We start from the raw sequence: 14,328 nt of genomic DNA on the forward strand, positions 1-14,328 counted from the left end.
AGCAGAGTAGAAATGGAATGAGAACTGAATAGGCTATCTATTCAGTTCTCATTCAGAACTTGCTAATTGGAATCCAATTAGACTCAAAGGTGTATTTTGACTCAGTAGGTCACAGTACTTTTTGTCTGGCAAAAGAAATAGTAAGGTGCTTGAATATGAGTTTTCATGAAAAATTAATTACTCTAAAGACGTCATTACAGTTTAACATGCAAGAGCATGCACAGAGCCAAAGGATGCAATATCTTAATGCCAGCAAGACCTAAATGAGACCAGGTGCAGTGGAAGAGAGTCAAACTCAAAGAGAAAGGAGTGAAAAAACTGGGAAAACAACTCTGTTAGCCAGCAACTAGATTTAGACTCACTATGTGATTGGGAAGAAAATTCCCTCCATTTGAGCCAAGTACTAAGAAATCATCCTTGGTGGAGATTACTCAGGGTGGATGTACACTGGCTCTCAAGATACCTTTACATGCCATCTGTTTCTGTCCATTTTCAGATGTCACCATACTCCTCTGCTCATCATCAGAAATGACTTACAATGACCCAAACACCTGAGCTGAAAACTTTTCTATAGAACAATCAAACTCACCATCACCATGTGAGCAACAGCATTACCTCTGCTTTTTACTCTTAATTAAGACATCATTGATGTAGAGAGAGGTGGGGGAAAAGCAGGACCAAGGGTAAGGCAGACGATGACATGGGACAATCTCTGTTTTAGGGAAAGCAGTATGACCAGGAGGCAGATTACCCATTCGCTCCCATGGCAGCTGCATGTCACTGGAACACCCTTAAGAGTGAAACGCCTGATTGGAGGAGACAGAGCTTTCTTGGCAACTGGTCCACAACTAACTTCTCAAAGGGATCGGCATGCACTTCTTTGACCTAGCTATCCTTCAACAGAATTGCCAATTCTACCCTGCCTCCACACCTAAATAACAAGGAGAATTCCCACTGACTGCAGAATGGAAAGAGACCCTGAGAACACTGTGTGTTCACCTTGACACATGTAAAGTGCTCAGGTAGCACATTGATTGTATAAATACCTAGCTAGATAGACTGAATGTGGCAAGGAATTATTGAAGAAAAGTTCAAGATTAAAAAAAAAAGTTACAGCAGAACACAAAATGCACTGTGGGCTGGAGATTTTGCATAGACACTTCTTATTTGCTGTCTGGCTGGTGAGTGTTGTACCAATGTTGTGCCACTTCAGCAAGTTGCAGGCAGAGCGTATGATTGAAATAGCAAGAATGCATGTGATAATCCTATGGAAACCATCAGATTATGGATCACCCAGCATGGGTCCCATAAACCTAACAGCAGCTCTTCTAGCTAAACAGAATGGTTGATGTACTGTTGATTCAGCATGTCCAAAGTGTGCAGCCCCGCATCTCCTTTTCATCAGCATGACCACAGGAAGTCAAGGATTAAAATGTCACATGGACCTATTGATCTAGAACTGTTCCCAAAGATACAGGCTGGCATCTAAGTGATTTCCTCTCTCAGTGTGTCCAGAGTAGGTGATTGAATGTGTGTGCTTTGCTCTGTTTTACTTAGTCTTTATTAGTGTTTATCTGTGTTTGTCAGTATTATTTACTTCCTAAAACCTATAGTGACATTAGCAGCATGTGCATTTAAACACAGGTAGTATACTTAGTGAATGGAAGTAGGGCTGTGGTGAGCTATCTGCCTGAAATTCACACTTCCACGAGGGCTTTGTAGCTTATATGACTAACTGTTCTTTAGCCCATTAGGTTTGTGTCCAGCTCACCTTCTTCCTTCACTTGATTGCATGAGACTTGTGAAATGATAACTATTGATATTATAATTGAATGCGCCAGTGTGGCCTCCCTTATAGGCAGAAAGCGAAGTCAGGAGAAGTCCTGGGAACATTTCTTTTTTGAAGAAGGAGCCTAACTAATTTCTGTGGGTCCTTTCTCTCTCTGTTCATAGGGTTGACACAGTTTTTAAATCTCCTTTTCTCTATCCTTTCATTCTGCTTCAGTTGAATGATCTGCTTCTCCTATGATCTTCAAATCTCTTTTCTAGGGACACTTGTGCTCATGCTCCAGTTCTCTCTCTCTTTCTGACTACTTCCACGGCTGAAAGCTCCTCCAGTCTCTCTTTAAGTCACTGATAGGACAGCTATCATTGCAGTACATGTGAAACTTCACCATGGTAAGTGACAGACGGGGGTTTTCTAGGGCCATGGCCAGCACTCCTACCCCTACCACTTATTCTAATATTTCCAGACCAGACACACATCTTGTCAGATACTTTAGAATGATGTTTCTGTTACCTTACTTTCCTCCTCTTTACTTGATTCATCCAGGGGCTGGCTTGGTGAGTGGACAGTCACTTATCCTCCATCTTGCTCCCCCACCTGGTCTTTAAGGGGCCATTTTAAATTTGTCTTATTTAATAATGTATAAAATGTGTCCATCAGAAATATAACAAAGAAGATAATATATTGACCAATGTCAACTAAACTGTCTCCTCCAACACCATCTCAGCACATCATCTCCCTCATCAGGCAAAAGTCTAAATAAATAGATAATAAATGTGACTTCTTTAATTTCAACCAACACAGGGTTTTCTGGACCAACAGGGAGAGCTAAATCCAGATCTGAGGATTGGTATGCCCCAAATCCAGCCCTCTAGATTTAAAATATAGGGAAGACTTACAGAAGTGTCTCAGCATCTTCCATGATGGTTCATAGGAAAGATGCAGTCTCTCCATAAGGTAGTCAGAACCCAAACCACTCTGCAATCAAAATCCTCACCTTGAACTTCACCACAGGCAAACAGGAAGCCGGGACAGGCTTTGAAGGAAAGGTAAAACATAATCTTTATAACTAATATTGCTAAGTAAGATGGCAGGAGTCTGCCACCCTTGCTGAAGCTTCTAAATCATCTTCAAGGATGATCTCACATAGAGAGCCTTGCCGTGATCTAGTTCAGGGAGCACTAGGATGACTGGAAAGGGCTACATCAGAAAAAAAGAGTTGCACAGCTTGGACAAACACAGATGGTGGAAAATAACACTTCTGGGCACTGTGAACCCAGGAGTGCAAACTTCAGTGACATTCCCCCTGGTTAATAGGGGCAAACCGTATTCCGACGGAGCCTCCTTATACATCTTCCAAATATTGGAACTTCAGAGGGTTTGGTTCTGTGGAACAATGCTGAATGGAGAGTATTTGGAGTGGGTTCCTAACACTTGACATCTACAGATTACTATGAGTGGCTCTACACTGAGCGTACACTGTGCTTCCAAAGACACTAAATGGGGTTAATAAACTGACCCCTCTTCACTGAGGAGTAGCAGCACTCCTCGCAGTAATTTGCTGACTGAAGGTCATTCTGATCCCTAATGAGAAAATGAAATGCATGTTGGACTTGCGGAACAAGTTCAAATCAGCCCTGCATACAATGTAGAAATATAAGCTCGAATCAACTATACATTTACTGGCTAAATTCAGTTTACAGCTAATCAGCTCTTCCTTTGACAGATAATGCTGCTATGGAAGTGGGATAATTTCATAAATGAATAATTTAACCCGTTTTATCTTTTAAGTAATGATATTCAGACATATTAACATATAAAGCCTCAGTATTTACATTTTTGTTACATGGACCTGCAGAATTAAAATGTATCCAGAGTATTTGGTGATAAATGACATTTATAGAGTGGCTTTCATCACACAGGGCTTCTCCGTGCTTCACAAAAATCTCTCGGATGGAGCATGGCAGACAATTGGCACACAGCTCACCACATGACTGCATTAGGGGAGAACTTCTATTTTAACTTTTCTTCTTTCATAGGTTCACAGATTTTAAGGCCAGACGGGATCATTAGGTCATTCAGTCTAATCTCCTAACACTGGCCATAGAATTTCACCTATTTACCCCTGTTTTGAGTGCAATAACTTGTGAGCTCATCTTCCAGAGAGGCATCCAGGCTTGATCTGAGATGGATCATCCATTTCTTCCCTTGATAGTTTGTTCCAGTGGTTAGTCACAGCACTCAGAGATAAAGTGTCCTGGAAACCTTAAGGCCACATGTTCAAATACAGAGACTCAAGATCTAAACACACAGAAATACATGTGCATGTGCAAGAGTATACCAAGCAACATATTTGCAAATTTCCACCCTTGTGCATGCAACTGCAGGAGTATTTTTCTGCATGTGTTTTTAATGTCCTGACCTCAGGGCTCCATTTTTGAATACAGGTCTGTCACATCTTACGCTGGGGTTACATTCCGCAGTCAGCGCGTAAAGCGAAAATCGCGTATAGTCAAAATTACATTGAGTGTAATGGCGGGCGGAATCGCCCGCACCTCAGGTACAGTATTAAAATTATTTTTCTCTTTTTTTTGTTTTTGTTTTTGCCAACCGCGTAAAGCTGAAATCGCGCATGTTAAAGGCGCGTAAGATGCGACAGACCTGTAATGTCCTTTAGGCCCATGAAAATCAGACGGAGCCTAGTTGTTTTAGGTCTTGTTGAAAAGAAAACAACGGAGAGAAATAAAAAAGGAACTATTCGACAGCAATATCTCTTTATTTAAGGCAAAGGACTCAGATAGTACATGGAAAATACAGCTCATCTTTAATGGTGCTTGTCATAGAATGACAAGCCCTTACCAACTTTAGGTCAGCCATTGCTGCTCCTTTGAGAGGGCTAATTTTGATGAGAAAAATATGAAACAAATTCATATAACACAGACAAGCTAGTTAGATGTTATTTTCCTCTCTTTCATTGTCCACCCCTCTCTGTACACCCTTACCCATCTGATCTGCATAGATTTGCCGAGGTATACATTGTATCATGTCAAGATCCTTCAGTATCATGTTGCAGCAGATGTTATTATAGTCTTATTCAGAGAGGGAGGTGTAGGCTTGGATAGCAGCACACTGATAAGCAGGGCGAGAAATAAAAAACACAGATCCTAACTGCAGGCTAAATCCCTTTTGTGCTGTTCCAGTAGCATAAAGGGGGATTATAGCTGCCAATAAGGCTCTGCTCTGGATTGTCCTGTCACAGTGGATTCCCTGGTGTCGTAAAGCCAGTGAAGCCAGTCTAGGTTATCTACATCCTGTGCCTAGTGTAAAGAGCTGGCCAGGAGAGAAAAGGGCATGGCTGGAATGCACTGCATTTCGGCAAGCTTAGGCCAGTGGAATAGTGCCCAGGGCACCATTCCAGAGGGGGTAAATTAGAGCAGCTTTGTGGCTGCTCTAACTTGCCACAGAGGCTGAACTAGCCCCCAGCTGTCCCCAGGACTGGAGATATAATGTCCTTTCTCCCTCCTCCTTCTCCTTACAGGCACTGAGCAAAACTCTAGTGCACATGAGCATCCAGCCCAATAATTCTCCAAGGAAGTTACCAATGGGTTTCTAACAAAACGGCTCCTGCAGTTACCAGAAGACAATTGTTCTCATTCACCTACATACTCAGAATAGTTACAATGCAGGGCACAAATGAACCCTGGCACTGGCCTAGCTGAATTACACAAAGAAAGCAAGGACATTGTTTTTTAAATGCACCCTTCCAAAATTCTGTTCTCCCCAAAAATTCTAGTTTGAACAAAGACATACTGGGGAAGAGGTCAGCCACATTTTCCAACCAGGGAGAAGAACCTTTCTTCTCACACCCCGCAAAATCCTGCTGTTTCATTCATAAATAAAATAAGCCACAAGCTCAGTTGCTGGCAGGCACTCCCTTTTATCTTTCACTTGGTTGAGAAAGAGACTAACAACATCACATTTTCAGAAAGCCAAGGGTGGTAATCACAGAACTGGTTTTCATGTATTTTTAAAAGCATTTGCAGCAGCACTGCTCCAATCATTTTAAAAAGAATTAGAAGCATGCAGAAAATTCTGAAGAAGCAGCTTAACGCTCTTCTTTACTTATTTTAAGATGAGAAGAATGCACTGGAAAAAGACCACTTCCAAAAGGAGATTTCAAAAAGTTAGCACCATTTCACTACAATCAAGGCAGAGCTGAAATACTTATTATCTCAAATAAGTCCGGGTGACATTTGAGATGTCTCGACAATTATTGGCCTGCCAGCCGTGTGTGGAATCAGCCAGTTCCTTTTCTCTTTTTGGTATCTTTTTTTTACATGCTCAAAGACCTCATTCATAAAATATGTAGCGGGAGCTCTTCAGAGGATGCTATTGCCTATGCTGTAGACCTGATGAAGGTTACTGTGCTGCTGAGACAGATATTCTGCCAGAAGATAAATCAATGTAGCTGGTGGAGTTGAATTACTGCATCAAGAGCTCAGTGGTTGGCACACCGGCCTTCAGAGCGACAGTCTGGGTTTGATTCCTGGCTGGTGGGACAATTTTGAGCTTCAGTGAGAGTGTGGAATAAACACACGGTATGGTCCTGGTCACTAGCCCATGGGTGCAGGGAGAAATGCTACTTGTTAGAATCAGAAAGAGATGCGAGTTTGTGGCACACTCCCATGGGATGCACTTGGCCCATTTATCTCCTGGGTGGTGCAGACAAAGAGAGAACAACGAGGACTGGAATCTGGACATACTGCTAAATTAAGCAGATAAAATTATTAGCAATTGGCTAGCAGCTTTTGCAGCAGCTTGATATAAACCAAATAAAAGAGCATGGCTTTTCCCCTACAGTCCAGTTATATCCTGTCCGTCCCATGTCCATCTTTATGGCCTTTCTTGCAAATCCAAATATTCCATGCTCTAGTCACTGCCTGATTTTCTCTCGTCTTAACATGTTCTCCAACAGCCATTTACATGTGCTTCACTTTTGCCTATTTTAGAGCAAGTGTTTGATTTTAATCTGCTGATGTTAGCCTCAGTGTACCTTTGAATCTTTGGTTCTTCACTTTCTAAAACCCCATCATTCTCTCCTATTAGTTCAATAGGATAGATGCTCTTTTGTTCCACCTTTGGCATTTCTTACCCTTTTGCAGGCAGGAGTTTAAATCAGACTGTTACTAAACTGTCCTCTAATAATTTTTATGAAGTGCAGTCCAATTTTCTTTATCTTCCTTGGGGATCCATTCAATTAAGCACAGTCATAATGAATGAATGGACACAGAGCTTTGTAACCATATTTACATCCAGATTAATGGGAACCAGGTAAGATAACTTTAAAGCCATCAATATTTTAATACCTTTGCTTTTCATTTTGCTATCTTCAATGTCAGACACATTTAGAGGCTGAGTTTTTAATTTCCTCCTCAGTTTGTGAGAAATCCGAGTTTATACGTGGCTTTAAATTACCAGAATTCGCCTCAAAATGGATTTCTTGCAGGTCTTCCATCTTGATAGTCAGCTGAAAGACTGCACATGACACAAACTGAGTTGCAAAGCTGATCATTTATTGGCGACTGTAACAAATGTAATCTATTTATCTACATATTGCCAAGAAGCCAGTATTTATCAATATTAATATTTAAATGAAGGCTCTGAGAGAGCACTAAAAATATAATGTAGGGAACATTCAGGCAACAGAAATGCTGAACTAGATGAGCTAAAATGTCTTCTCCATCTCACCTTTACCACTCATGTTTAACTATTTTATCCAATGCAAGGTGTTGTTAGACCTCGAATATGAGCCTGATTCTCATTTACACTAAGGCTCAGACAGTTACATTTATAGAGCAGGGGGGCTGGATGGGTTGGAGGTTCTGAGGGGGGCAGCAAGTGGGAGGGGGAGGATAGGGGATGGGCCCCAGGCTGTTTGGGGAGGCACAGCCTTCCCTACCCGGCCCTCCATACAGTTTTGCAACCCCAATGTGGCCCTTGGGCCAAAAAGTTTTCCCATCCCCGCGCTAGCTGATAAAGGTGGGGGGTGGGAAGCAAAGATTCTGCATTTGTTTTTTTGATTGTTTTGGCCAGTGAGTTTTTAAGTTGATTTGCTCTTCCTTTGCCTTGCACCCCTGGCCCTAAGCCACTGAAATTACTAAAAAAACTAGGACCTCTAAGACCTAAAAGTCAGGAGGACAACTGGAGTTTTGCCATTGATTTCCACAGGATTTCATCCTTAGGATTTAGGATCCAGCTTTGGGTACCTGGTTGCTATCCTGTCATTTCTAGGAGGGGTACTAGTGATTCCTATGCTGCCTATAACTTCTCTTCTACCACAAGTCTGCAACAGGCTCCTGCATTGCCTGGGATAAGCTATCTGCTCATGATTCAGTTAAGTTTCTGATTGTGTAAATAGAGAGAGCGTGGAAATGCCTGCTGTCATGTTTGCAAAGTCGCCTAGATCAGACTGTGGAAGAGGCAAACCACAGTGCTATATTTTTAACTCGGCTCTGTTTCCTGTCTTCACATCCAATCTCTTGAAAGTTCTTCTTTCATGTGACCAGCTTCAAAGACAACAGTTTCATTGAGCCTTCTCCCGCAAGGTCAGCACTAGCTGACGCTGCGCCTTGGGGGAGCCCCAGTTCTGTGCCAGCTCCATCCAGCACCCCTTGTTTCTATTCCAAATCTTTCTGACTGCCACAGGGGCCCTCTTGTGCCTGCTGCTGCTGACTTGCTGTCAATGTTTCTATCCAGTTCTGTGTGTTCACCAGTGGCCACCTTCCCTTGCTCTGAGGCTCTGTTTAGGATTTCCGCTCCCAGGCTGAATTGAGATCCACGGAAGTGGCATGGAACCCTGAAGCCTCAGTGTAGCCTTGAAGCAAAAGGCAGCCTGAGGTATTTGAGTGAAACACTGGCAGTAAAGCGTTCAGCAGCCAACTCTCAACAGAGTACGTTGGAACCTCGATGCCTTGACACACAGTGAAGGCAGCTTGTAGTGACTGAATGAAATGGAGAAACAGTGATGGAAAATTTCAGCATCCTCCCATGCCTACAATTTTGGCATCTCAGACACCAATCAGTTCACCAGTCCTTTGAATGGATCTCTTACCTGCTTAGTCTCTATCCAGAGAGACAAATGGGTTGCATAGTTAAGGGAGGAAAAAGATGATAATTTAACTCATTTTTGGAAGGCATCCATTAAAAACATGGTACACTGGACTTGCACTGCAATATTTACCGCAGTGGTACTGCCACCTAGATTTAAAATGGAGAAAACCACGAACACCTTGGTAAATTTAACTATAGCAGGGTGTGGATCCTGTTGTGTTTTTTTTAAAGAGTGTTCATCATATTATCAGTGGGATATCACAGTACAGTAAACAACTAGCACTACCAATCACTTTTATATAGTTCAGAAAATAAGATTGCCGTGTTTGACATTTGAAAGGTGGTAACCCAACCAATCATAGGATGATGGAGAAAAAGACATGGCATAAATTCTTCCTCCACCATCAGCTAATCAGAATGGATTTTGAGGACAGGAATCTCCACTGCCCAGGCTAACCCAGTTGGTTTTAATTTAGGGGCAAGAAATTCCACTTCCTTTTCTGTTCCACTTAGTGTCTGATTCTGGGGACAGGAAATCCTAGCGTTTATGCTAATCTGATCATTTTTTCTGTGAGAGGTTGGAAAGCCTACCATTAGATTCACCCTGACTTTATCTAATAAGAAGCGCGTTTCCAAAGAAGGTGTGGGGAGGGGGCTTGTGAGACTCACTTTAGCTAATCTGTGCTGGTGGAGTGTAGTTTTTATAATTTAACATAGGTTTTTTTTCCCATTTGGAACATTTGCATATTCTATAATGACAGCAAGAAGATCTATTTAGAGTAGAGTGCTTCTCAGAACAAAAGCACACGTGCCTTAATATACAGCAGTAGACATTCTCCTAATGTTGTCAACATAATCACTATTGAGCGGGGACCACGCTGGTTCTCTAACACTAGTGGGGGAATTTTGTAATGCCCGATAATGAAGTAGTGTTTGGGATCTAGCATTATATTTAAGAAAATGTTCACAATGGTGCTCTAATTATTTCCAAAGATAAAATGTAAAGACCCATAGAAGGTAGAGATGGGAAAGGCCTTTGTCCATCCCCCTGCTGGTGAAGGACTGTTCTCTACAGTTTATTTTCCATGGCTTTTTTTAAGTTATCCAGGGATGAGGCTTTTTAAACTTTTAAGACTATCCCACAGTTTCATAGACTGCTGAGGATTAGGACAAAAGGCCCAAACCAGAACCCGAAGATCCCCAGCTCTGGACTTTGTGCAAGTCACATCCAGATCTGAACCTCATGGCTTCACTCTGAATACAAATGGCTCCAAACTTTAGAACATTTGGGTGTAAATCCGAATCTGGATTTTACAGTTCAGTAAATCAGTGACAACCAGAAACATCTATATTTTTTTCCTTTAAACTCACCTCTCTGTCAAGTCCAGCAGCCACTGTGACAATGTCTCCTGTTTCACTATTAATGGTAAACATATTTTGTGATGGACTCTGTGGGGTCTGAGTCACAATCCGGTATCTCACCATCCCATTGGCTGTAGTACTATCATCAGCATCATTTGCAGTCACCGTCATCACATAGGTCCCTTGAAATAAGAGAAAACAAAACATCAATATCGTTTCAATCAGCAGTAATGCATTGTTGGTGAGTTGGAAACCTGCACTTCATTCAGAAATGTTATAGGCAAGAACATCACATTTGAAATCTACCTAATTACCCAAGAAGCATATTGTGAAAACACTATCCCTGTTTGGATTGGATACGCTGGAAGGACAATGATCATATAGAACCAAGCTTCCCCTCTTTCATTATCAACTCCAGCCTTACAGTTTTTTCAAAGGATTGTATGATTTAAGACAACATTTGCCCTCTGCAGCTTCCTGTGCCTTCTCCCAGAGGTATAGATTTCTCCTTCCAAAAATCAGCCCAGTTACCTTGCTATGAGACTATTTCTAGAATTTAGCAGCACAAGGTCTTCTAGGGTTCTCAGCCACTTCAGAAGGATCCACCAACATGCACCACTGCAGCATGGCTTGCCCCATGCCTCCAAATCCTGCAATAAAAGAGTCCATCCCTCCAGTGCCAGCACCATTTCAGTGCAGAAACAAGGCTTATCTGCAGAGCAAACCAAACAGCTGCTGCCCAGCAGGGAGGGAAATCAGTGGTTTGGTATGTGTGGCCAGCAATGTATTGAATCGTTGGTTTGTTTCTTGCTAATCATCAGCTTCTTCATTTGCCTTGCAAAAAGCCTATTTTCCAGATATTGCTAGGAGCACAACGACAGGCTTATTATCACTGGAGTTTGGCAGCAGGGTGTTCTGTTAAAGAGGGAAATTATCATTATGATGGTAGAGGATGTTGCTTGATTGGATGGACTCCTGCAGCTGCATGGTCTTATGACCCCCCCACCCCCTCAATAGCTGATGCACCGCAGCCTAGCATTTGTTATTATTGGGTGGAAAGAATGACTTAAAAGATGGGCACACACTGCTTACAAATAACGATCTGCAATAATATATGTAACTGATGATAAGGTACCCAAACAAGAGAAAGGGGAAAGCAGGGCTGGACCAATTTTACTGGCCACAGCAACAAACAAGAATCAGTAGAAAGATGGAGGGCATCGCTATTACACTGCTCATTTGAGAGTCATGCGTAGTGAGGGACAGATTATGACTGGCAATCCATGGCCCACACTGGAGGCGGCGCTCAGGGTTCTCAGCAGGGATTCCAGCTCACTCTAAATGGGCACTCTTTCAATGGCGGCAGCACGCATGCCCTTCTGAACTCAGCCAGCTATACTAGCCACCGGAGCGTGTACCACAGTTAATCACACTGCTTTGCCCCACTTTTGGATAGCTACCACCTTTGGGGGTGCTACCAGGAAACTCCCCAACAGTATCACATCCTTGTGCAGTATCAGAGGGATAGCCGTGTTAGTCTGGATCTGTAAAAGCAGCAAAGAATCCTGTGGCACCTTATAGACTAACAGACGTTTTGCAGCATGAGCTTTCGTGGGTGAATACCCACTTCTTCAGATGCACATCTGAAGAAGTGGGTATTCACCCACGAAAGCTCATGCTGCAAAACGTCTGTTAGTCTATAAGGTGCCACAGGATCCTTGTGCAGGTGCACATAGTCCTACGGGACTCTTTCCAGCTTGCATAACCAAGCTGCCTTTGTTCTCTATGGTACTACAGATCCTTGTGAATTTTGCTATTTTAGCTTTTAAAAAAATGTATAAGGCAAATTCCTGTGATACATGCAAGTCCTATTTTTCTGCAATAAGCCTGGCTCTCATCTGTGAAATGAGAACAAAGTATTCAACAACCTTAACATTTTTCTGATCAATAAACTTGGGCTGAGGAAAGGAACATTGACTTGGAATAAGATTGCATGAGCATTCCCTTTTTTTCTCCTGTAAAAACAGTAATGATGAGAAAACTGATACAAGCAAAGAATCCATCCTTAGATAAATACCTAATAGGACAAATTTCAATAGAAAACATGTTGCACAAGATGTTTGATTTGAAATTTATGTTATCTTAATGCATTCCATAGAGATGATAATCTCTGAGCAGAATGTCAAAACTTATGGTTAATGAAAATGGAAGAGAAAATAAAATCTATTTTAGGAGATATAATACACACTGTAATACACTCATGAATCCAAAACACCAGGCTCTAGAGAAACAAATTTTATGATTTAGTTTTTGGTGTAAGAAAACATAACAGTTCAGAAATAAAAGTTGTTTGGTACACTATGTTGCCGATAGGAAGCAAAGGAGATTCTTTTATATTCGTGAGATGCGCCTAGGTGCAGGAATTTACAAAGTCCCAGACTCTGCAAATTCTTACTCATGTGAGTAATTCCATTGTTCTCCTTGAGACAGCTCCTGTGAAGAAGAACGACAACTCAGGTGAGGCTTTGTAGAATTGGGCCTCACGGCTTTTCTTTCCCTTCACCCTTGTTTCCCTTGATGCAGCACTTTGACCAATAAAATAACATTTTATACATGGCAGTTCTAGAAAACCAATTATCTCAATTGTCCTTGACCTGCAACCCCATAAGGACACACAAGACACGTTAAATGCCTCTTATGATGTGAACCGAGAACCAGGCAGCTGTGGCTCTTGCTGCAATCTGCTCTGATTCTCATGTGTGAATACGATAATTTTCCATTGTGAGATCCAAATTAGCAGGAAGCAAAAAGAGTTTGAGGAAGTTGACATTAATGCCTAGCTTGTAGTTGCCACATGTAAGGGCAGGGACGGCTCTAGCAATTTCGCCACCCCAAGCACGGCGGCACGCCACGGGGGGCGCTCTGCCAGTCGCCAGTCCCGCGGCTCCGGTGGACCTCCTGCAGACGTGCCTGCGGAGGGTCCGCTGGTCCTGAGTCTCCGGTGGACCTCCCGCAGGCGTGCCTGCGGATACTCCACCGAAGCCACGGGACCAGCGGACCCTCCGCAGGCACGCCTGCGGGAGGTCCACCGGAGCCGCCTGTCGCCCTCCCGGCGACCGGCAGAGCGCCCCCCGTGGCATGCCGCCCCAAGCACGCGCTTGGCGTGCTGGGGCCTGGAGCCGCCCCTGTGTAAGGGTGGCAAGTAGCTGGGGTGGGTTCTGTAGATTTTGAAAAAGTCACAGTTCCTTCCCTGGTTCCCTCTTTGCTCCAAGAAGGAAGTAAGCTGATAGCATTCCACCATCCAATACCTAGTATACATTAGTAGTGGATTACTTCCCCCTCCATGCCATCTCTGCTCTGCTACTTGGTATGTGGATGGGTGCAACCAATGTGCCCATTCCCTTCACCTGCCCACTTAATTCCTGCCTGGCTCTGTTGGAGGAGAGTAACAGCTTTACGGAATCTGCTCTGCTCTCCATGCTGTGACCTGTGTGCAAAGGTGCACTGTCTTAAGGGCAGGTGACAATTCTACCATTACTGTGTGTATTCTGTATTCAGTATTATACATATTTACTCCATCTTAACCAAGACACAGCTCTTGCTGGACACCTTCTCAGGGTACTGTAGTGTTCAGTTAAAAAAAGGTACATTGTTAAAATATGGCCTGCTGAAGTGAATAGCGCACACACACACACACATTCTGTATAAATCTAGGTGGAGTGGGATGGGCATAAACTGCTGTGGTACTGGGCATCTTTGTGACTGCAAATCTAACTACTGTCAGCTCATCTACATAGTTTGCATAGGGATACTTGTTTGTATAGTTTTAATTGAAATAAAATATCTCTCTTTCTACAGTACTCATCATTGTAGTATCTAGGCACATACATAGGGCTAGACTGCACAGCCCCTACTCAGGTGAGGATTCCTACTGATGTTAATGGGGCTACTCGTGTGAGTAAGGATTCACCAACTTAAGCACGGCCCAATCTAGCCCATATAATGTATACGTTTGAATTGGGCAGAAATGAAAATAACAGACTAACAGTGCTGGCTGTGTGCCACTGTGC

General features: G+C 42.8%; 1 protein-coding gene across 4 annotated transcripts in view; it reads right to left on the minus strand.

Annotated features, from left to right (window-relative positions):
• The window catches only part of CDH4 (cadherin 4), a 627,456-nt gene that overhangs the window by 99,724 nt on the left and 513,404 nt on the right, over positions 1–14,328 (minus strand). For all 4 annotated transcript variants that reach the window (XM_044986659.1, XM_044986658.1, XM_044986660.1 and 1 more), the window contains one exon: positions 10,268–10,440. In XM_044986659.1, the coding sequence (XP_044842594.1) occupies positions 10,268–10,440 (173 nt within the window). The remainder of the gene's footprint in view (positions 1–10,267; positions 10,441–14,328) is intronic.

Source organism: Mauremys mutica, chromosome 13 (genome assembly GCF_020497125.1).
Source record: "Mauremys mutica isolate MM-2020 ecotype Southern chromosome 13, ASM2049712v1, whole genome shotgun sequence".
Lineage (NCBI taxonomy): Eukaryota > Metazoa > Chordata > Testudines > Geoemydidae > Mauremys > Mauremys mutica.